General features: G+C 41.9%; 2 protein-coding genes across 2 annotated transcripts; both read left to right on the top strand.

Moving 5' to 3' along the window:
* Positions 1 to 3,796: 3,796 nt before the first annotated feature.
* LOC140203431 (hemoglobin subunit alpha-like) lies at positions 3,797 to 4,897 on the top strand. Its single transcript, XM_072269491.1, has 3 exons — positions 3,797 to 3,950; positions 4,201 to 4,408; positions 4,669 to 4,897. The coding sequence occupies exons 1-3, from the start codon at positions 3,856 to 3,858 to the stop codon at positions 4,792 to 4,794; spliced, it is 429 nt and encodes a 142-aa protein (XP_072125592.1). The 5' UTR covers positions 3,797 to 3,855; the 3' UTR covers positions 4,795 to 4,897.
* A 13,600-nt stretch (positions 4,898 to 18,497) lies between these two features.
* Positions 18,498 to 19,833, top strand: LOC140203430 (hemoglobin subunit beta-like). Its single transcript, XM_072269490.1, has 3 exons — positions 18,498 to 18,589; positions 18,854 to 19,061; positions 19,671 to 19,833. The coding sequence occupies exons 1-3, from the start codon at positions 18,498 to 18,500 to the stop codon at positions 19,797 to 19,799; spliced, it is 429 nt and encodes a 142-aa protein (XP_072125591.1). The 3' UTR covers positions 19,800 to 19,833.
* The last annotated feature ends 5,102 nt before the right edge of the window (positions 19,834 to 24,935 follow it).

Below are 24,935 nucleotides of genomic sequence, written 5' to 3'. Positions count from 1 at the left end.
AAAACATCTTGGCTTCTTTAGACATTTCATCAGTTTAGTAACTTTTATTTTCAGACATTATTCTTAAAACAATGTTCCATTTCACGCATATCTGTACTTACCTCATCCTCCTATTGTCCTTACCTACCACCCCACCAGCCTCCACGTCCAGCACATAATTCTCCGTAACTTCCACCATCTCCAATGGGATTCCACCACCAAGAGCATCTTTCCCTCCCTCTACTTTCCACTTTCCACAGGGATTGCTCCCTTGCCCATTCATCCCTCCCCACTGAAATCCTTTCTGGCACTTTTCTTGCAAGCAGAACAAATGCTACACCTGCCACTACACCTCTTCCCTCACTATCATTCAGGGCTCCAAATAATGTGTAGGGCAACAATTTGCATCTCGTGGTCATGATGCCGTTAGTTTTAAGATAATTATGGAGCAGGATCGGTCTGGTCCACGTGTTGAGATTCCAAACTGGAGAAAAGCCAATTTTGATGGAATCAGAACAGATCTGGCAAGTGTGGATTTGGCCAGGTTGTTTCTGGCAAAGGTATACTTGGTAAGAGGGGGGCCTTTAAAAGTTAAATTTTGAGAGTACGGAGTTTGTATATTCCTGTCAGAATAAAAGACAAGGGTAACAGGTTTAGAGAACCTTCGTTTCTGAGAAATTTTGAGGCCCTGGTTATGAAAAAGAAGGTGATGCATTGCAGGTATAGGCAGGGAGCAACAGACGAAATTCTTGAAGAGTACAGGAGATGCATGTGAACACTTCAAAGGTTTCAAAGGTTTCAAAGGTACGTTTAATGTCAGAGAAATGTATGCACTACACATCCTGAAATGCTTCTTCTTCACAACCATCCACGAAAACCGAGGAGTGCCCCAAAGAAAGAATGACAGTTAAATGTTAGAACCCCAAAGCACCCCTAGCACCCCCCTCCCACACGTAAGCGGCAGGAAACAACGATCCCCCCCCAAACCACCAGCAAAAAAACAGCATTGGCACCCACCACAGAGCACTCAAGTGTGCAGCAAAGCATCAATAAAGACAGGGACTTACAGTACCTCAAAGACTACTTGTTCACCCGATAATTCGACATAACCACAGGTTCTCTCTCTCCCTAATAAGGGAAAAAGAAGCATCTCCATTTCACAGAGAGAGGGGAGACATAACAAACAACTCACTGATTTACTGTATAATGTTAAAAGTCCATTGCATTGCTTTTTCCGAGCTCTGTGCCCAAAGAACTCGGGCCTCTGGGCACACAGCCAGCGCTCTTCCGTGTCCCACAACACACTGATTTTCTGCAGAGTCACTGACCTCAAGTCTGCCCGCCACCAGAACCACAAAATTCCGAAACTCCAAAGGCGAGCTAATCTTCTAGGCCATGTCCTTGTTATATCGAATAACGGCCAGTTGTGAGACCCCGAGAGCGGGTTCCATTCCCACAAAGAACCGATGTCAGTGTGTAACTCCAGGTCAGCGTCTTCAAAAGAACCCTGAAAGTGAAAAATAGAGATATTAAAGATAGAAATAGAGCAGTTTCCGAAGATGCAAGCAAAGGAGTTGCCATTAGGCGCCATCGTCTCCTAAGCTCCACAACTTAAGAAGGAAATCAAGAAGGCTAAAAGAAGGCATGAGTTTGCTCTAGCAGACAAGATGAGGGAGAATCCTAAAGGCTTCTACAGATGTATTAAGAGCAAAGGTATAGCAAGGGACAAAATTTGTCTTCAGAAATATCAGACCGGTCATCTATACATGGAGCCGAAAGTGATGGTGGAGATCTTACATGGATTCAGGAGATGGACACAGAGACTCCAGAAGTGAGGCAGAGCAGCAGTGAGTTCATGGACCCTATACAGATTATGGAGGAACAGATGTTTGCTGTCTTGAAACAATTAGGTGGATACATCTCCAGGACCTGACATGGTGTTCCCTCTGACCCTGTGGGAGATTAGTGCAGAAATTTCAGGGGCCATAGCAGAGATAATTAAAGCATCATTGGCTACAGATGAGGTGCTGGACAATTGGAGGATAACTAATGCTGTTCCATTGTTTAAGAAAGGCTCTAAGAACAAGCTAGGAAATTGTAAGCAGGTGAGCCTGACATCAGTAGTGTGTAAATTATTGAAAATTATGCTGAGGGATCGGTACATAAGTATTTGAATAGACAGGGAGTGAGTAGGGATAGTCAACATGGCTTTGTGCATGGTAGGTCATGACTAACCAATCTTACAGATTTCTTGGAGGAAGTTATCAGGAAAGTTGATGAAGGCAATATAGTGGATGTTGTCCACATAGACTTTAGCGAGGCCTCTGACAAGGTCCTAAATGGGAGGTTGGTCAGTGAGGTTCAGTCACTTGGCATTCGGGATGAGGTAGCAAACTGGATTAGAGATTGGCTTTGTGGAAGAAGCCAGAGTGTGGTAGTAGAGAGTTGCCTCTCTGACTAGTGGTGCCAACCTCCTCTCAGTCCAGGGGCAGATACTCAGCATGGTGGAGTCACATTTTACTGCTAATAAAAGCCTTTCAGTATTTACTCTACTTCCAGTCTTTTGGAGTTATTGATGGTGCATCACATAGGTACTTAGGGTCTTTTAGTACATTGGCCTCATAAATCAAAGTATTTAGTACAGGAGTTGGGATGTTATGTTGAAATTGTGTAAGACATTGGTCCAGTTCTGGTCACCTACCTACAGAAAAGATATTAATAAGATGTTTCCAAGACCTGGGGACCTGAGTTAGAGCAGAAGTTTGAATAGGGTGGACTGCATTCCCTAGAGCATAGGAGAATAAGAGGAGATTTGATAGAGGTATACAAAATTGTGAGGTGTATAGATATGGTAAATGCAAGTGGGTTTTTCCACAGAGGTTGGGTGAGATCAGAACTGGAGATCATGGGTGAAGGGTAAAAGGTGACTGGTTCAATGGTAATATGATGGGGAGCTTCTGCACTCGGAAGGTGTTGAGAGAGTGGAATGAGCTGTCAGCGTATGTGGTGGATGTGGGTTTATTTATATTTTATTGAGAGACAGTGCAGAGCAGACCCCTCTGGTCCTTTGAGCTGCACTGACCAGTAATCTCCCGATTTAATCTGAGCCTAATCACGGGATAACTTACAATGACCAATTAACCTACCAAACAGTACGTCTTTGGACTGTGGGAGGAAACAGGAGCAATATTTCAAAGTTGCTGTGGCCATTCTCAAATCTTACAGCTTCCATAGACTTGTGCGTAATCAAATCCTTCCGTCTTATTTATGTGATTCTAGACAGACACACTTTTTGGTCCAATATGATTACATAATAATTTGTTTTGCCCAGTCAGCTTCTGTGCAGTGTATACAGAGGTGTTTTGTGAATATTGGAAAACCAGGTCTTCCCGCAAACTGAAGTTAAATAGTTGTGAAATAAAAAGACTGGAGGTGAAGAGAATGAGTTTGAATGGGTGAATTCAATGTAAGATCCAGCCCAAAACAACAATAAAATGAATTAAACTTATTATATCAGGATTAGTTTGGAAACACATATAGATTAATGAATATTAATCTACATTTACTAATAACTTATATGAAAATAAAGTAACCCTTTGCAAGAGTGCTTCAAATGAAAAGGTCCGAAGGCGGTGTTTAGCTTTTCTGGAACAGACATCTTTGCTAACAGTTGTATGTGAAACAGATGATTGGCTCTCTATTGACTATTGTCTCTTATCATTAGATTACGTAGACCATGAATCAGGACCCACAACCAATGGGAAAAGTGGGGTGGAGAGGGTGTAGCTCAGTGTGAATTGCAATAAATATGGACACATCAAGCCGGAGGCATCTCCTGGTTATTGAGAGATCTGAAAAAGTGAAAACTCAGCAACAATGGTACTCTCTGGCCCCAACAAACAGGTTATAGAAGAACTGGGCCACCACATCAAGGCAAATGCTGAAGCTTGGGGAGCCGATGCTTTAGCCAGGTAATTTTCTTAGATTCACACAATTAATATTGCATTTTCAGCTATTATTTGTAATTGATAACATTCCATGCATTTCCCTTGCACTGTGAGACCATTAAAGATGCACTATAACAATCTCCGCATAGAATTGAAGATTTTCCAAAATAATGTGATTGCTGGTCTGAAGAATAAAAGAATTCAATTCTCGGTGAGATGTGGTGTACATTGTGTCTGCAAATAATTTCTGCCTTCATTTTCCATGTTTCTGAAGGTTGTTTGAGATCCATCCTCAAGCTAAGACGTACTTCCCGAAATTCAATGGCTACAAAGCCTCTGATCTGCCTGTCAGAAGACATGGTCACTTGGTAATGGAAGCTGTGGCGGATGCAGCCCATAACGTGGACAATCTGAGTAAACACCTGGAAAAGCTTGCCAAGAAACATGGTGAAGAACTTCTTGTGGATCCTCATAACTTTCAGGTATATAACAATTTTACAGATTCTTTGTCATTGTCATTATACAAACTATGATATAGTGATTAGATCAGCAACTTTATTTAGTTGAAATTTTAGCAGTCTAGAAGTGTAATCTTATTCAGGTTAGCGGAGAATACTTTTTCCTGCAACACTATACATAGGAAAGCAGTCAAAGTACAAACAAGCAACACTTGTTTAATGGGTAAAATCATCCTTTGACAATACTAACACCGCCTTGTGTTATTTATTTTTCACTTTTACAGCTGTTGGCTGATTGTATCACAGTTACCCTGGCCATTCACTTGCCTGCGTTCACCCCTGCAACCCACTGTGCTGTCGACAAGTTCCTTGAGTTGCTCGCACATGAATTGAGCTCCAAGTACCGTTAGAGACGCAATCGACAAACTACGGTGAACAAGATCATCATTTAATTCCACATTTTGTCATTGATTAATTGTCATATTTGATAAACTGAGCTAAATAAACTTTCACTTCAATCAATGCTTTATCATTTGCTGTGGCTGATTTATTAAATAGACTTAATTTCAGAAAAATACCTGTCAGATATGTCATTAGCAAAAACACCAAAAATGCTGCACGATCTGTTTACCTCTATCACCGGATAACAATAAAAAGGAGAAAGACCTTGGATATAAAAGCATTGAACCAACAAATATCTCTTTGGCTGGCAGTTACTTTTTGCCCCATTGTAAATGAATCAAGCTCACAACAGAGATTTCTGAAAAGCAAAACATCTGAAATGGGAGATCGATATCTCTCCCAATGGTTTTTATACATTCAACTCAAAGCAAGCTTTACACATAAATATAGATAAATAGAGTTGTAGAGTTGTACAACATGGAACAGGCCATTCAGTCCAACTTATGCATGCCTACCAATGTCTACCTGACCTAGTCACTCATGTTTTCACATGTTTGGTCCATATCCATCTAAACCATCTCTAACTGTGGAAATGTTTAAATGCCTCTTCCACAGTGTAATTATACCTGTCCCCACAGTTGCTCTCCCAGCTCATTTCATATACCCTCCACTCTGTGTGGAAAAAGTTTCCCCTCATCTACTTGTAAATTGTTTCCCTCTCACCATAAATCTACGCTGTTTAGTTTTAGACTCCCAACACTCAGATAAAGGCTATGACTGTCAATTTATGCCCCTCACTATTTTATGCACCTATGTCAAGTCAGACTCCTACATTCCAGGGGTAAAATGAAAGCCAATTTAGGCTTTCCTCAAAACTTAATCCCTGAAAAAGAATTTTGCTTTCCAAATCAGAGTTACCAATGCAATTTTAAATACCTGATCATATAGTTATAAAAATTCAACATCCACTGATAGACATGAGCCAAATCATCATTATTATCTCTATCAAATTCATTATAGATAGAGAAATTCACTTTTCCCATCTAGAATGCTGAAATTGGACCATTCAATTGGTTTAAGTACCGTCGAAATCTCCTACAATATATCTTCTGGAAGTCTACACTGCGATGCAAGTTTTCCTTCTGTGATCAGAGCAACTTGATATCAGTGTCTTGGGGTTATATACACTATCAGGAGCTTCAAATGCAAAAGTCTCCTCTTTTGTATATCAATATGCTTCAGGATATCATTGAAATTTTCCAGGTTTTACCAGGTTTCATATCTCTGCTTTTTCCCCTTTTTCTTTAATATACGTAGTAACTGTGGGAATTCACCTTCATCTTTTCTGTCAAGGACATCCCATATCCTCCTTTCACCCTCCTGATTTCCATCCGAAGTGCACTCCTACATCCCCTATACTCTTCTATGGACTCATATTCGATCCCAGTTGCCTAAATCTGACATTCTTTGCCTTTACCGAGACCCTTAATATTCCTCAGGTTCCCTAATACTGCAAACCATTCCCTTCACTTTAAATGGAATGTGTTGGTTCTGAACTCTGTGCCTCACTTTTAAAAGCCTCCCAATTGCCAGATGACCCTTTACTTGCTGCAGCGTCTCCCAATTCCATCAAAATTAGTTTTGCCCCAAAGAGAACGTTAACCTTTGAACTAGTACTAACCCTTTCCACAAATGTCTTGAAGTGTCCCACCATTAACACTTCAGCTACTTGCCTAGATTCATTGTCTACTGATGTCAAGTGTAACTCCTTCCCTAATAGAGCCAACTACATATTGCTTCAGAAAACTCACTTTTACAACTTTTATAAACTTCTACTGCACCTAATCCCTTTGCACTGTGCAACACCAGTCAACATTAGGGAAGTTACAATGACCTACTATTATAGCCCTATCATTTCTATCACTAACTTGGGTTTTGCTACATATTTGCCCCTTGCTGCTTTTTATGATGTATGTCAATGATTTGGACTATGGGATTAATGGATTTGTGGCTAAATTTGTCGATGATACAAAGATAGATGGAGGAGTGGGTAGTGTTGAGGAAACAGAGAGCCTGCAGAGAGACTTAGATAGTTTAGGGGAATGGGTAGAGAAGTGGCAAATGAAATACAATGTAGAACATGCATGGTTATGCACTTCGGTGGAAGAAATAAACTGGCAGACTATTATTTAGTTGGGGAGGGAATTCAAAATGCAGAGATGCAAAGGGACTTGGGAGTCTTTGTGCAGGATACCCTAAAGGTTAACCTCCAGGTGGAGTTCGTGGTGAAGAAGGTGAATGCAATGTTGACATTCATTTATAGAGATATAGAATATAAGAGCAGGGATGTGATGTTGAGGCTCTACAAGGCACTCATGCGACCACACTTGGAGTATTGTGTGCAGTTTTGGGCTCCTTATTTTAGAAAAGATTTACTGACATTGGAGAGGGTCCAGAGGAGAGTCACAAGAATGATTCCAGGAACGAAAGGGTTACCGTATGAGGAGCGTTTGATAGCTCTTGGGCTGTATTCCCTGGAGTTCAGGAGAATAAGGGGGGGGGATCTCACAGAAACATTCGAAATGTTAAAAGACCTGAACAGATTAGATATGGCAAAGTTATTTCCCATGGTAGGGGAGTCTAGGACAAGAAAGCACTACTTCAACATTGAAGGTTGTCCACTTAACACAGAGATGTGGAGAAATTACTTTAGTTGGAGGGTGCTAAATCTGTGGAAGTTGTTGCTATGTGCGCCTGTGGAGGCTAAGTCATTGGGTGTATTTAAGGCAGAGATAGAAAGGTTCTTGATTAGCTGGGGCATCAAAGGATATGGAGAGAAGGCAGGGGAGTGGGGATGACTGGAAGAATTGGATCAGCTCATGATTGAATGGTGGAGCAGACTCGATGGGCTGAATAGCCTACTTCTGCTCCTACATCTTATGGTTTTATGGAATGTTGGGGGCACTGTAGAACATCCCATCAGACTTGTTACACTTTTCTGATTTTTTAGTTTTACCTACATGAAGTTACAGCATCTTTTCCCTGGAATATCCACTGTAAATACTTATGTGATGTTCCTCCTAATCAATATCATATCCCACCTTTCTCTCTTAATTCCACCTTTCTCACACTGGAAGAATGATACTTTGCAAAATTGAACTACCAGTCCTGACCATCCCTCAACCATAAGATTAATATAAGACCATAAGACCTGAAGACACAGGATCAGAATTAGGCCATTTGGACCATCAAGACTGCTCCACTATTCAAACATGGCTGATCCTTTCCTCCCTAACTCAGCCTCACTCCCCGTTCTTCTCCCTGTAACTTTTGATGCCTTGTCCAACCAAGAACCTATCAAGCTCAGCCTTAAATACACCCAACGACCTGACCGCCACAGCTGCCTGTGGTAACAAGTTCTACAAATTCACCATCCTCTGTCTAAAGAAATGTCTCCACATCTCTGTTTTAAATGAATACCTCTCTATCCTGTGCCCTCTTGTCCTAGACTCCCCCACCATAGGAACCATCGATGAGACACATTTACTCTGTCTCGGCTTTTCAACATTCAAAAGGTTTCAATGAGATTCCCCTTCAACCTTTTAAATTCCAGAGAGTACAGACCCAGAGCTATCAAACATTCCTCATATGATAACCCTTTCATTCTTGGATATAGGAGCAGAGTTAAGCTACTCAACCCTTTAAGTTTTCTCCACCATTCAATCATGGCTGATTGTTCTCCATCTCAGTTTTCTGCTTCTCTCCATAACAAGAAACCTCTTTACTAATCAAGTACCTATCAGCTTAAGCCCATCACCCTTACTGAGGCACAGGTCATCGTTAGTAGCTCACCAGAGTCTTGTGTCCTGGGCCTGTCTTTCAAGTTATTCTCAGGTGTAGTCCACCTTCTTGATGTTTCTTTCCTTTATAGGGATGAGGTACTTAAAACCCCTGTTGCCATTTCTGTAGCTCTGGATTATTTACTGTATGGGGTTGCTAGCCCCATCCCAACCCTCCTCCTTTCTTAGCCGAGCTTTTGACTGTCCATGATGGAATTAGAATCTATCAGCCCCAAATACACCCAACAAATTGGCCTCTGCAGCCTCCATTAGCAACAGATTCCACATCAGCACCACTCTCTGGCTGAAGAAATTCCTCCTAATCTCTTTTAAAAATTCAAGCCTTTATTCTGAGGGCATGCCTTTGCATCCCAGTGTCTCGTAACAATGGAAACATCCTCACCACATCCACTCTATCCAGGCCTTTCATTATTGAATAGGTTTCATTAAGATATCTCATTACACTTCTGAGCTCCTTTGAGTACAGGCCCAGAGATATCAAACACTCCTTATGTAGATATCAAACACTCCTCATGTAATAAGCCTTTCATTCTTGTGAGTGTCTGGTCCCCCTCCAAGCTAGTACACCCTTCCTGAGAAACAGGGCCCAAAATTGCTCACAATGTTGCTATTCTCCACTCCATGTTGATAAATATGATACTCCGTAAAAGTCTTTGGCACCCTAATTATATATGTATGCCTGAGACTTTTGTACAGTACAGCATGACTTACAAAACATTTTCTGTTTAGTTTTATATTCTAATCCTCCAAAACTGGAATGCTGGCACTGCATTTGCCTTCTTTACTATTCACTCAAGCTGCAAGCTAACCCTGAGGGAACGCTGAACATGGACTCTCAAGTAACTTTACACCTCTGATTTCTGAATTTTCTCCTCAACCGTAGCCACATTATCATCTGTTTCTTCATCCAGATCATTAATGTATAAAGTGAAAAGCTTCAATTCTAAAATTGACCTCTTTGGAATTCCAAAAGTCACCAGTGGTCATACTGAAAAGTATCCCTTTATCTCCACTCTCTAACTTCTGGCAATCAACCACGTTTCTATCTATACTTGTACTTTATCTCTTATCCAGAATAGCAGCATTGAGGGCCGGACCTTTTTAAAAGCTTCTTGACGATCCAAGCAAATGCTATCCACTCAATGTATCATGTTTCTGTAAGAGATATAATATCACAATCCCACATGCTAAAGATACTCCGAGATCATCAGCCTGTCAGGCTACTTGCAGCTTAGGTGATCAGACCTTCCTCACTCTTTGTCCTGACCTTGCTGACTGGATTTCTTCACTTGAAACTTCATATTTACTCCAGTTTTCTCATTGATTGCATAACCACTTTACGATTCATATCCTGCTGAACTTGTTCAAACACATCCAAGTAACGCTAGCCATTGCCTCAGCCAAGAAGCCTATTGAAACGTATCTCTCTTGTACAAGTAACCTCTGTCCTGGAAGCTATCCCACCATTCCGAGGTGTCTGTTGATCCTGCACCAGTTCATCAACCACATATTCATCAACCCTATCCTGCTATTCCCATCTTCACTAGGACACCAGAGATTACATCCCAACTGTCCCTACTTTTTAAACTTCTACCCATCTCTCTCAATTCCCTCTGCTGTATCTCATCCTTTTGATTCATCTACAGCCCCAGTCACTCTATGCAGTTGGTCAGGAGCTGCAACTGAGCACACCTCCCACAAGTATTATCACCAGGAACCATGGAAGCTTCCCTGACCTTCCCATGTTCTGCAGGATGAGCACACAGCTGCCCTGACTGCCACCTCTAAACCACTGAGACTATGGATGGATGGAAAGATCTTACCTCGCCTTACCTAACCAATGCTCAGCATCTTCACAAAAGCCTCAAACTTACAATGAAAAAAAATTCTAGTAATTCCTTTCCTGCATTTTTGTGTGCAAAACTAGCAATGTATGTCTCTCTCGTGCTATTTAAATCAAGTAGATGTAGGCTTGGTATCTAATGCGCCTCACTGTAAATCGTGCTGGTGACTCTCTAGAGTTGTAGCATGCTGCTTCAGCTTCAGAATGAACACATGAACAGAGGGCAGCTACAAGTTTACAAATGATACCAGCACAGTGAGCTGAATCTGAAATAAAAACAATCTGAGTAAAGTAAGAGCCTAGTAACATGCTGTCATGACAACAATCTTTCTCTCAATGTCAGTGAAACAAAAGAGCTGGTCATTGACTTCACGAGGGTAGGTAGTGCACACACACCTAATTACATCAACGGTGTTGAGATCAAGTAGGTTGAGAGCTTCAAGTTCCCAGGAGTAAATATCACCCACAGGCTCCTAGTTCAACCATGTAGACATCATGGCTAAGAAATCTCAGTTTCTTCTGAAGGCGAAAGAAATCTGTCATGTCCCATCTGACTGTCACTAGATTTTATTGATACACCATAGAATGCATCCTATCCAGATGCATCACAGGTTGATATGGCAACTGCTCTCCCTATAATCGCCAGAAAATGCAAAGGTTTGTGAACAAAGTTTAACATAGAATAAAAACCAGCATTTTTGTCCATGGAAAGCACCAGTGTTTCCATGGATATTGTCAACAGTTTTTGCTGCTCTGACGAAGAAGTCAGAATAATCAAAGACCTCCCATAGGCCAGAAGATATAAATGTTTGAAAGTATATCCTACTCAGTTCAAGGACAACTTCTGTTCAGCTTGTTATAAGGGCATTAAATAGTACCCTAGTAGGATAATGTCTTGACCTCACAATCTACCTCACTGCGGCCTTGAATCTTACTGTCAGCTTGCATTGCATTTTCTCAGTAACAGTAACACTCTATTCTGGATTCTGTTGTTATGCACCTAGCAGTGTGGGCAGTGGCTGGAGAGGACAGGCTGCATGGACGACTGATCGGGGAATATTCAAGCAAACTGGTGTCCAAGCTGAATGGTGTCGAGCTTCTTGAGTGATGAGGGAGAAGCATTCATTCAGGCAATTAGCGAGTATTCCATCACACTGCAGAATTGTACCTTTAGAAGTTGGAAAGTTCTTATTGAGGTATAAGTGAATCACTTGCCATTGCATAACCAGACACTGACCATTGCATAACCAGACGTCGGTCCAAAGCAGTTCTGTAGCTGATCCAGTTTGGTACTCGGACAGTAGTGACTCCCAGGATGTTGATGGTGGGGCTCAATGATAATAATGTTCTTGAACACAAGGACAAATGTCTGCATGGCATCTTGCTGGACATCCTTGAGATCCTTGTTACTTGGCACTTGGGTGATGTGAATGTTACCAGCTACTTATGGCAGAATGTAGCGTGCGGATTGTTGTATCAAGCATGGGCTACTTCATTTGCTGAGTAGAAAATATATTTGAACATTGTACTATCAGTGGTGAGCAGCCTCACATCTGACAATCACAACCACTTGCAAATGCTGGAAAGCTCACAAACAGAATGCTGGGATTACTCAATAGGTCAGACTGAGAAAGAAGAAATCTCACAGATGTGACCTGACCCCCCGAGTATTTCCAACCTTCTCTGAATTAAATTGGAAAATTAGCTTGTTGGTTTATTATTATTGTGTGATTTTATCCCACATGTGATATTCTGACCAGTCCTTTGAAACTTTACAGCACTTCTTACAAGCGAACATGTCGTTTTTAGACAGCAGGGCCAAAATTATGTACAATAGTATAGCTGTTATTTTACCAAGGCTTTAGAACCTAAAACAGTGCAAGATAGAAAAAAATCCCTTCAGCCAGACTAACTAAGCTAGTGATATCTAATCCATTCTACCTGCATGTTGTCCATATCCCTCGTTCTCTGCGCATTCATGCATCTTTCTGAGAGCGTCTTCAACACCTCTATCGTATCACCCATGGTAACACATTACAGGAACCCAACACTTTCCTGTACATGTAACAACAGTGCTATACATTTCTTTTGATTTTCCCTCTCTTCTCTTAAATGCATTGCCTCCCAAGCATTTCATTCCTGGGCAAGAAGACTGCCTGCCTACCCTATCTCTGCATGTGGCCTCCGTTGGTCATGGTTGACCATGGGTACTGCGCCTCTGGTAGTTACTGGCTTGTCGAGCAGCGTTGACTGTGGCTGTTGAAGCCGATGCTGGAATGGTAGGCTCTGCCACAGTTGCTGCATGAGTAGGGCATCGTGGAATTGTTGTCTGCTGTCTGCTGTGCTCTCCATTTAGCTCTCCGCTCCTCAGACTGACTCAGGATCACTCTTTCGCCTTGCTCTAGGTGCTGCTGAAGAGCACCTCACCATTTGTTGCTGTCATCTGCCGTATCCTCCCAGCACTCGCTGTTGATTTTTAAGGCTTTCATGGCGTGCTTGCAGAGGTCCTTGAAGCGAAGCTCGGGTCTACCAACGTTCCTCTTGCCTGTTGCCAGTTCACTGTAGAGGATGTCCTTTGGCAGTCTACCATCCTTCAAACGACAGACGTGGTCCAGCCAGCACTGTCTACGTTCCTTTAAAAGCGTGAACGTTGTGGGAAATCCAGCGCAGGAGAGGACCTCAGAGTTTGGGACTTTGTCTCTCCAGGTGATGCAGAGAATGCGGCGAAAGCTGTGCAGGTGAAAACTATTGAGTTTCTTCTCCTGTTCCGAGTAGTCATACTTTATTGATGCCGGCGGAAATTGATTTTCGTTACAGTTGCACTATAAGTAATAAATAGTAATAAAACCATAAATAGTTAAATAGTAATATGTAAATTATGCCAGGAAATAAGTCCAAGACCAGCCTACCTAAGTCTCGCTACCATACAGGAGGATGCTGATAATACAGGCATTGTACAAGGCAGTCTTGGTCTTTGTAGTGAGTTTCGGATTCACCCAGACCCGCAAGGAGAGTCGAGCAAGGATTGGTGTTGTTTTGCTGATACGCCTATTGATTTCAGCATCGAGGGAGAGAGTGTCACCAATGGTCAACCCCAAGTATGTGAACTCGTGGACCACTTCTAGATCGTAATTGTCGATGGTAATGACTGGTGTCTCCACTGCATTCTGGGCAAGGACATTTGTTTTCTTTAGGCAGATGGTAAGCCCGAAGTTGTTGCTTGCCTTAGAGAAGCGGTCCATGAGAGTTTGGTGTGCGAGGTTATAGCAGCGTCTTCGGCAAAGAGCATGTCATGTATTAAGATCTTTCGCACCTTTGTTCATGCTCTCAGGCACGCAGGGTTGAACAGCTACCCATCAGACCTGCTGTGCACGTAGATACATTCTGTCGTCGTCCCAAACGCGTGCTTCAATAGCAGAGAGAAGAAGATGCTGAATAATGTTGGGGCCAACACGCATCCTTGTTTGACTCCACTACGAATAGCGAAGGGTTCTGATGAGCTGCCATCGTACTGAACAGTAGCCCTTATGCCGTCACGGAATGACTTGATGATACTTTGGAGTTTCGGGGGACAGCCGATCTTGAGGAGAATCTGAAAGAGCCCATCCCTGCTGACAAGGCCGAATGCCTTGGTCAAGTCGATGAAAGTGACATAGAGGGGTTTCTGTTGTTCCCTGCACTTTTGGAGTTGATGGAGTGAGAAAATCATGTCGACAGTTGACCTCCTTGCATGAAAACCACATCAGGACTCAGGGTAGACCCGTTCTGCCAGAATTTGTAGACATGCCAGAGCCACACGAGCAAAGACTTTGCCGACAACACTCAGGGGGGAGATATCCCTGTAGTTGCTGCAGTCTCCCTGTCACGTTTGTTCTTGTACAAAGTGACGATTTTGGAGTCGCGCATATCCTGTGGTAAGGCTCCTTCCTTCCAGCACTGACGGAGGACCTCGTGTAAAGGTTGGAGGAGTGAGCTCTTGCAGTGTTTGATCAGGTCTGGAGGAATCCCATCTTTGCCAGGAGCTTTCCCTGGGACAGGACTGTCCATTGCCTTGCTGAGGGCCTCAATGATTGGTTAGAGTCGAGTTCATCCATGACTGGGAGACAATCGATGGCATCAATGGCTGAGCTAACAACAACATTTTTCCTCGAGTAGAGCTCAGAGTAGTGTTCTACCAAGCATTCCATCTGCTTGCTTTTATTGGTGATACCATCATACATTGATCAGATGTTGCCTGTCACAGCTGCTGTCTGAATGTCCTCACTGAGCCGGAGCCAGTACTCATTTGCGCACTGACTTGCAGTCTGTTGCATTTTGCTTCTAGCAGCTCAAAGTGCCTGGAGTGTTTGGTCAGATGGTGAACGCTTGTACTCTGTGAGAGCTGCACGCTTGGCTTTGATGACAGGAGTCAAGATGTTGGACTTTGCCTCGAACCAGTCACTGTTCTTTGTGGTCTTTCTTCCAAAGACTGAGAGTGCTGATTTGCGGATGGTGTCGCGAAGGTATGACCATTGTTCTGTTGCAGTTTCTCCTTGTGAGGAGGTAGTCATAGCACCTTGTACTGACTTGGAAAACCGGTCAACCTTTTCTGACTGTTTCATCTCTGTTGTGTTGATGCGAGGTTTTCCAGTTTGTTTGGAGTGGTGAATTTTCTTCAGACATAGTTTGATCTTGCAGCATACTAAAGCATGATCCGTATCGTAGTCTGCACTGTGGTATGAGCGGGTGATCAGTACAGAGTTGATGAAAGAGCGCCAGGTGATGATCATGTCTAGTTGGTGCCAGTGTTTAGACCATGGATGTCGCCATTAGACCTTGTACTGCGACTTTGTCTGAAAGTAGGAAGAAGTTACACACAGGCCATGATAGGAGCAGAACTCCAGAAGATATTGTCCATTGTCATTTATTTTGCCAATTTCAAAGTGGCCAAGACAAGACGGCCAGGAATCATTATCGGCTTCCACTCTGGTGTTGAAGTCACCAAGGAGAACGAGGTGCTCGTCACTGGGAATATTCCTGACAACAGCTTCTAAATTGTAGAACATGTCTTTTGTCTCAGAGGTGGAGTTCAAGGTAGGGGCATACACACTGACGAGAGATAGTGGGCCGTGACTGGTGTGTAGGCGGAGAGTCATAAATCGTTCTGATCCATTTTCTGGTGGTTCCACCATTTGCAACAAGGAGTTGCTAATGGAAAAGCCCATTCCATGCTCGCAGGGCTCGTCTTGGTTCTTTCCCTGCCCGAAAAATGTGTAGCCCCTTTCCTTCAGTGTACCTGAATCCGCCAAACATGTTACTTTATACTTTATTGTCGCCAAACAATTGATACTAGAGTGTACAATCATCACAACGATATTTGATTCTGTGCTTCGCGCTCCCTGGAGTACAAATCGATAGTAAATATTAAAAATTTAAATTATAAATCATAAATAGAAAATAGAAAAGGGAAAGTAAGGTAGTGCAAAAAAAACCGAGATGCAGGTCCGGATATTTGGAGGGTACAGCCCAGATCCGGGTCAGGATCCGTTCAGCAGTCTTATCACAGTTGGAAAGAAGCTGTTCCCAAATCTGGCTGTACAAGTCTTCAAGTTCCTGAGCCTTCTCCCAGAGAGAAGAGGGACGAAAAGTGTGTTGGCTGGGTGGGTCGTGTCCTTGATTATCCTGGCAGCACTACTCCGACAGCGTGGGGTGTAAAGTGAATCCAAGGACGGAAGATTTCTTGTAGGGCAGTTATATCTACCTTGAGCCTTAGTAGCTCATTGTTAATGACCGCTGTTTTTCGTACATCTTTGACATCCTTGAAGTTTTGGTCAAGTCCAGTCATCATTGTATGGACATTCTAACATCCCAACTTGAAGGGTATTGTCTTATTTGACTTGTTTTCTTTCTTGTCTGGTGCAGTAGTTAAAGTCATCGCTTCATGGAATAATCCATTATCCCCATGCACCCAATGAGGAAGACTGATTGTGGCGTGACAGCACCTTATTGGCTGGGGTCTGCCCAGCTAGAGGCGGGTGGTAGCTGTCCAGTGAAACGCAATGGTCTCTCCCACTGTCGGAAGCAACCCCTGGCGCCATGCTCTACGCCAATCAAGCATTATGAATTATAACCGGTAGCTGCTGCTTCCCATGTTTGTCCAGTGCTATAAAGCAAAGCTGGAGTGGCCTCTCCAGGGCACAAGCCAGGGCAGAGCTGATATAGAGATCCGTCTGTTCCCATGCAGTGGGACCCCCCCCCATGCTGATGACAGGTCCAAAGGAGCGAGGAAAGTCGGTGCGGTTCGGTGCCAGCAGCATGGCAGGAGTTGCCATGCCGGTGCTGGGTACAGCAGTCAGCCGCCTTCCGGACTCCGACTCTAACTCCGGATTCTTCCTCTGGGTTTACTCCCGAAGCCTTTCCCATGAGAGGATATAGCCGCAAGGCAGCGGAGGTTTGAAATCGGAGTTCTCCCTCTCCTAGATGAGCAACCATCCGTGGTTAACGGGCTCCATCTGCCCAGAGCTACCGGTTTTAAGGCGCCAGTGGCCCACATTTGCCCCTTCTCCTGTCAGTGAGAACAGCTCCGCTGGGCATAAGAACTATGCCACATATGAAGGCCAGGAGTTGGACTTGGTTGTCAGAGGCTGTTTGAGACGCATTTAAACCCTATCTAAACCTTTCATAATTTTATAAATTTCTGTCAGGACACCCCGCTCCTATTCCACTGAAAACAATTCTCATCTGTTCACTCTCCTTATAGCACATTCTCTTCAATCCAGCCAGCACACTGGTAAACCTCTTCTAAACCCTCTCCATGACCTCCACATCCTTCCAATGATGAGTGACCAGAACTGAATACAATACTCTAGATGCAGGCTGAACAGAAATTCCCAATTAGTTCTCTGGTTCTCTTAAGAAATCTGAAAATGTTACATCAGGTCTTCTCAGACATACTGTTAATAGACAATGTAAGTATTTGGGATCCTAGCACTGATCCTTGTTGGACCTTATCAGCTGCAGCCTGACTATCTATGAAGGATCTGTTCCTCTACTCTGTTTTCCATTTGTTAAACAACTCTCAAAGGACACAGTGACCCCAAGTTCTATGTGAGTTGTCCTTGTTTGTCTTCTCCCGAACACAAGCTTAATGAAAATTCAATACACTAACAGACAGGTTGCATTTGTTTAATTCCTCTGACATTTTATTATTCCCTATTATAAAGTCTCACATTTATGTTAAAAGAGGATTTACATTTTCCCTCATTGGTCTTTTCATGTTTACATTCCACCTATAGTAGGTTTGTGAATGCTCATGGCTGGTTCAACCTTGAATAGACACACAAAATAGAAACAGAGCTTTATCCATATGTGTCCACTTAACAAATTCATAAGTCTACCTACTGACGATGTAAATTGCTATTAGTTACCTAGTGAATGCTGATAGCAGAGTCATCAGTCAGAAAGACCCCAGGGACCATGAAGTGCACATTACTGTTGTAGCCCAGTGATACTTAAATAATTTTGTCTAATTTAATGGTGTATTTTGTCCTCAATTGTTCCATTGGTACAATCCCATTATTCAAGTTATATTATAATAGACATTGATTTGATTTCAACATCAGAAACATATTAATTTCTGAAAAATAAGTATTTTATTTAATGAAAAATTGTAATCAGCAAAATGAAGTTAAGGGTTGAACTTCAATTAACAAGGAGAGAGTTCTACAGTTTAAAAATCAATGTATTGAATTATTATTCAACAAAATTAGAGAATGATTCTTTGCATTTAGATAGGCAGAATTGGGGCTCAGACTAGCAATTGATCAGCAGGTGTTTATCTTAACACACAAATACAGAAGCTTTGCTGCCCACTTTTGGGAAGTGTGTCCAACCCATCAGGTGGTCAACCTATTACATTTGAGTGTTAGTCTGAGATTAGCCTTATTGCAGCCTATAAAAGTGAGGTCCAAACTCCAGATCAACACAGCTTTCTTGTGCGAGTAGTGACAGTAACAGGTTAACAGCCAAAATGGTGAAATTAACAGATGCACAGGAACAATACATAATGAACAAATGGGACCATTTGGATAAGGAAACAATAACTGCCCAAGCCTTGGCAAGGTATGATGAAAATGTATTTTCTGTTTTGTGTTTAAATCATGCACTCTATTATCAACAATGGTTCCAGTGAAGGTTCTTTGATTTTCTATACTTGCCTAGATATTCTAATAGGGTGAGGGAATTAGTAGTCAACACTGCCTTGAGATTCTAATCAAACTCAACTCTTTACTAGATAAAAATTTCCTCGATGTGCTTTGAGAAATAAATTAATTTTAAGTTATCTTAACAGAAAGTGGGCAATTTGTTTTTTTTTAATCATTCTAGGGTATTCGCAGTCTATCCCTGGACGACCAGGCTGTTTAAGAATTTCAATGGCCACTTTGCAGCCTGTGACCCTGGTGTTCAGGCTCATGCAGACAAAGTGCTAAAGGCTCTAAACACTGCAATTAAAGATTTGAGGAGTATTGAAAAGAATTTCCATGAACTCAGCGGTAAACATCAAAAAATCGGAGTGGACACTCAAAACTTCAAGGTAGAGACCGAAGTTGTGTGCGTTTTCACTAAAGGGGTGCTATAAATACTTCTCAATTACAGTGTCATAACAAACATGGCAACCAAGCATAGTGGATTGAACCCCAAGGAAAAGGAGGAGACCTGATTGCTGTGCAAAAGGCAGTCCTCTAGTTTTCCGAATAATTAGATCTGGGTGGGGGGGTCACAGGTTAGAAAGTTTAATCACTTTATTGAGAGCTATTCACATAGGATGCTCACTCAACAATTCATGTGCTAGATTAGGACAGGTTGCACAGGAACACAAATTGATTTCAACGTCCCTTCACTCACCATCTGACAAATGCAAAAATTTTTTCGACATTGCTGCTCCAAGAAGATCACTGTGTTGCTGCAGTTTGCTGTGCTTTAGGTTACTTAGCTTCTGTTTGGCAAAAAGAATCAAAAAGGCTTTGATGGGCACATGAGGCAAGGATATGGGAAAAGACTTATATGTTTGCACCACTGAGTGCTGACATCGACCCAGAGGACAACATGGACTTCTGGGCTACTCTGTATGAAGTCATTGGAGGTTTGAGCTTTGCTTTCCAATTTTGTTTCAGTGTTGTATAATTATTGTTTTTCTTCACAGCTTCTCAGCCAGGCCTTCATTGTTGAACTCGCTCTTTGTGATAAAAAAGGATTCGGACCAGAGGAACATGAAGCTGCCTACAAGTTTTTTAAACTGGTGACAGAAGCTCTCTCCAGCAACTACCATTAAATCTATAACCTGCATCCTCCACCACCTTCAGAAATGCAATGAAAAAATGTATTATCAGCATTTACAATGTGTTTTTTGCTTAAAGGACCTGTGTAGCATCAGGTTCAAGTCATGCTAATGTAAAGGTGGCACAATACTCCTCCTTGTATGGTCATTTTCCTCAATGTTTGGAAAATGTCTGCAAACATTCCCTTTTCCTCAATAAAGAAACAATATTTCTGTCACAGAGGTAAACTCTTCATCTCTAGAGAATGAAAATTAAAAGATCTTTGACTTGGTCAATGTTGAGATGAACAATGGTTTGTTGTTAAAAAGCAGACATTGTGCTGTAGGACCTTTCACTGTCCCAGGACAGGTCAAAGCATTTTTCATCTGCTGAAGTACTTTAGAAATAAACTAATGCTGTACTATGGGGAAAGGTAGCAGTCAATTTCTCACATTTCAGAACAAGATATGATGCCATTCAATCTATTGACAAACTGCTAGTCTTCAAAGAAATTCGAAAGCTCTGAGATTTTCTGTATCCATCCTTCCACACAATCCATTAATGCCTCGCCGATTCTCCCACCGCCATCCCATATTAGACCAATGTTGTACAACAATAGCACATAGTTTTGATTCATGTATAAAGATTGCCTACACTGAGTAATGAGCTAATTATTATTCAGTGGGCCATTTTATAAAAGAAATTTGATGACTGAGCTAACACCCGCACTTTTGCTAAAAAAATATATTGTAGCATACAGAATCGATAAAGTAATACAATTTTTCAGTGTAAAACTAAAGGTGGAGAGAATGAAAATCCACCAACAGTCTACTTTAAAACAAGGAAAATGTCCACAATAGCTTTGGTTGTGGTCTTTCACACTCAGACCAACATGGACAGATCACTGTGACGCACTGTCACAGTTCACTGCTGAAAACATGACTTACGTTGAAAGTAAACAGAGGCCTAGTCCTATTTTCAGAAATAATTCTCAAGTTTAGCAAAGCTCATCTCAGTTGCTGCAACAGGTGTAAAGTGGAGGTGGAGCACAGCTGGTACATTTATTTCCAACGTGTGGGAGTTCAACTCGAGCTTCCACATAACTCATCTATCCCATACATACAGCTCTAAGTTCTGGGAGTGCAGGGGTTGCAATTGTGTTTCAATTGGGGCACCTTCTATAATCCAATCTTCTAATCTGCAGAGAGATGAACCCTATCTTGTGAACACCGCCATTCAGTGTGGCCCCATTGGATATAAAGTGAAAAGAAAATGAGTGTTTATTTCCAGATCACCAGCTGTAGCAAAGTAAAGGTGCTCTCTGGCACGGAAACCACCAACATCTACATTAATGGATATCACTGCACATTGTCACAGCTCACAAACTCCTGATTTCAGCGTTCCATGTGATTAATCCTGTGGTTCATATGTTCATAGATGTGCTTTGGTTTTGAGACAATATTTAAAATACTACAAAAAATGTAGTGGCACAGTAGCTTGGTGTTTAATTCAATTGCTTACATCTCCGCTTGTAAAATTTGGATTCAATTCCCCCTCGCTGTTTGCAAGATGCTCGTGCATTCTCCTCGAGACTGTGTACATTTCCTCCTGGGGTTCTGGCTTCCTCCCTCATTCCAAACCTATGCTTTAGGGCTAGTCAAAAGTGGGCATGCGATGTTGGTACTAGAAGCTTGCTGACCCTTGTGGAATGCCCAGCATAACCCTTGCTGATTTGATTTGACGACATGAATGAGGCATTTCACTGAATGTTTCAATCTGCATGTGACAAATAAAGCTAAGCTTTTTAAAATTGATTTCACAGGCAAGCAATGCCATGGAATGGATACACTTGGTTGTTCTCTGGTGGCAGAAATGACTGCTGGTGTAGGAACAGAGGGCAAGTACTGACCAATATTCGTCTGGATACGCTGCCTGTGAGTAAGATGTAAATCAGACAGTAGCTAGCAAAAGATCCCGCACTGTCTCAAGTTTGTGAGTAAATCAGGAAAGGATGACCCATGGAGAAAGAACGACAATTACATCCCTTCTATGCCCAGATCTTACAGCTGAATACATGGGATGGGTATGATGTATTTTGTGGGACCTGGAGTTGAACACTCAGACTTTCTAAATAAATGTACCAGCCGTAACAAGAAATACTAGAATTAGGTGTTTAGACATTGAATAAGAAGTGAGGGTTTACACTAAATGTAAAAAATAACAGACTTCAATTGCCTTTGCCTGAACATTCCCTTTTCTCTCCCCTTCCCCCCATCAGGCAGGAGACACAAAAACCTTAAAAGCAGGTACCATTAGGCTCAAGGATAGCTTTAATTGCATTTTCTATAAAACCATAAAAATAGTGGATATGGCTCAGATCATTACTGGTAAAGTTGTTCCCTCCATTCCACACATCAGCACAGTACATAGTCATACAAAAGCATTAACCACCATCAGGAACCCCTATCACCCAGGTCATGTTCTCTTCTCACTGCTACCATCTGGAAGGAGGGACAGAATCCTCAGGACCCCCACCACCATGTTCAGGAACACTGCTACCTCTCAACCTACATGCTCTTCAACCAGTGGAGTTAACTTCATTCAACTTCACTCGCCCCATCACTGAAAAGTACCCACAACCTATGGATTCTTCATCTCAGGCTCACAATACATATTGCTTACTTGTTTGTTTTTTTTTTCATTTTTGTATATGCACAGTTTGTTATCTTTTGCACATTGGTTGCATCTTTCATTGATTCTATTATGGTTTTTGGATTTACCAATTATGCCCAAAAGAAAATGAATCTCAGGGTTGTATATAGTGACATTTACGTACTTTGTTAATAAATTCACTTTTAACTTCAAACTTAAAACTTGGAACTCTGAAATAGCCCACTTGTATGACAAGATGGATTGTCAATCTAACAACCTACATCATTATAGAGTTGCACCTTATTGTCCATCAGCAGTGAACTTCTTTTTTGTAACTGCAACACCATTGTGCATTCTTTTATTACCTTCCCTTGCATTATTACATTTGCATGCACCTCTGATATCTGAAGTTTCTAACCATTTAGAAAATAGTCTTTGCCTGTATACTGTCTACCAAAGTGCACAGCCATTCACTTCCCTGCACTGTGTTCTATCTGCCACTTCTTTACCCATCTCCCAAACTGTCTAATTCCTTTTACAGACTCCCTGTTTGTTCAGCACTACATGCCCACCACCCAACATCCAAGTCACTGATACATAACATGAAAAGAAGTGTGGTCCCAACATGCCCCCAGTGGAAAACAACAAGAAAACGGCAGCCAATCAAGAGGCCCCCTTTATTCCCACCCCCCCTTAGCATCCTGTCAGTCAGCTAATCTTCTATCGATGCTAGTATCTTCCCTGTAATACCATGGGCTGTTATGTTGTCATGTAGCCTCATGTGTGGCACTTTGTCAAAGACCTTCTGAAAAACCAAATAAACAATATCTACTGACTGTCCTTTAACCATCTTGCCAATTATTTCCACAAAGTATTCCGACAGATTTGTCAGGGAAGATTTCCCCTTAAAGAAACCATGATGTCTTTGGTGAATTTTATCATTTGCCTTCAAGTACCCCAGGACCTTAACCTTAATAATGGACTCCAACATCACCCCAATTACTGAGGTCAGACTAACTGGCCTATAATTTCCTTTCTTCTGCTTCCCTTCCGAAAGAGTGGAGTGAAATTTGCATTTCCAGTCCTCCAGAACCATTCCAGAATATAGTAAATCTGTCAGGGCACTGGAACAGGGATCTAATCACAGACCAAATACTGTGCAAACAGTGATGTTAATTGAGTAACAAATCCTAAAGTGCAAACAAAGTCGACATCAAAGTTCAGGCAGAGATCAAAACATCCAGAGAAATCCAAAAACCAGAATAGGGAAACAGGCAGAGTCAATATTCAGATGGACAGAGTACAGATTGCAATGCTGGAAAGGCTCAGGAAAATTCACTGGTACAATCTGGCAACAAACAGGTGACAACACAGGACTGAAATACACTGAGCAATAAACAGAGGCAGATGATAAGTAGAGCACAATGAGACACAGGTGGCAGCAATACAGGTAATAATGAGAAGCAGATGAGACACAAAGTACTCAATAATACAGGGGCCAGAGTAGAGCAGGAGCACATGGCGATACAAAACCATAGGCTGACAGCTAAGGGGAAACATACAAAAAGACAGAATTCAACTGGAGGTACTGATAGAATTTTGAAAGATAATTACTAATACCTCCACAATCTCTTCATCTACCTCTTACAAAACTGGGGGAAGTTCATCTGGTCCAGGTGGCGAAACTACCTTCAGATATTTCAGATTCCCAAGCACCTTCTCTTTAGTGATAGCAACTTCACTCACTTTTTCCCTCAGCACTCATACTTCTGGCATACGATGAAAAAGTTCAAAGTTCAAAGTAAAATTTATTATCAGGGTACATACATGCCACCACATACAACCCTGAGATTCTTTTTCACTAGTTTCAATCCACGGTTAAGACTGACATTAAATTCTTATTAAGTTCTTCTGCCATTTCTTAGCCCCAATTACGAACTCCCCAGCATCCTTTTCCAGCAGTCCAATATCCACTCTCTTTTACTTCTTATATATCTGAAAAATCTGTGGTATCCTCTGTTATATTAGTGACTACTTACCTTCATATTTCATTTTTTCACTATTTACATTTTTTTCACTTGCCTTCTGTTGGTTTTTAAGTTTCCCAATTCTCCAACTTAATACAACTTGCTATATTGTGTGCTCTCTTTATTCCTTTCATTTGGACTTTGACTTCTCTTGTTGAACCTCATTCTCCCTTTAGAATACTCTGCATCTTTGGGATGTATCTGTCCTGTGCCTTCTAAATTCCCCCAGAATCTCCAGCCATCATCCCTGCTAGTATCCCCTTGCAATCTACTTTGGTCAGCTCCTCTCTCATGTCTCTGTAATTCCCTTTACTCCACTGTAACACTTACACATCTGACTTTATCTTAACCCACCGATGGAGCTGATATCCTGCATCTCATAAACAAAACATTTCTGAGACCAAGATGCTAGGCTAAGAACTTCTTTATAATGGTCTTGATAGAAATGCATACTGTCCGTTTCCTTCTTCA

This window comes from Mobula birostris, chromosome 9, assembly GCF_030028105.1.
Source record: "Mobula birostris isolate sMobBir1 chromosome 9, sMobBir1.hap1, whole genome shotgun sequence".
NCBI lineage: Eukaryota > Metazoa > Chordata > Chondrichthyes > Myliobatiformes > Myliobatidae > Mobula > Mobula birostris.
This window is presented reverse-complemented; position numbering and strand designations above follow the sequence as displayed.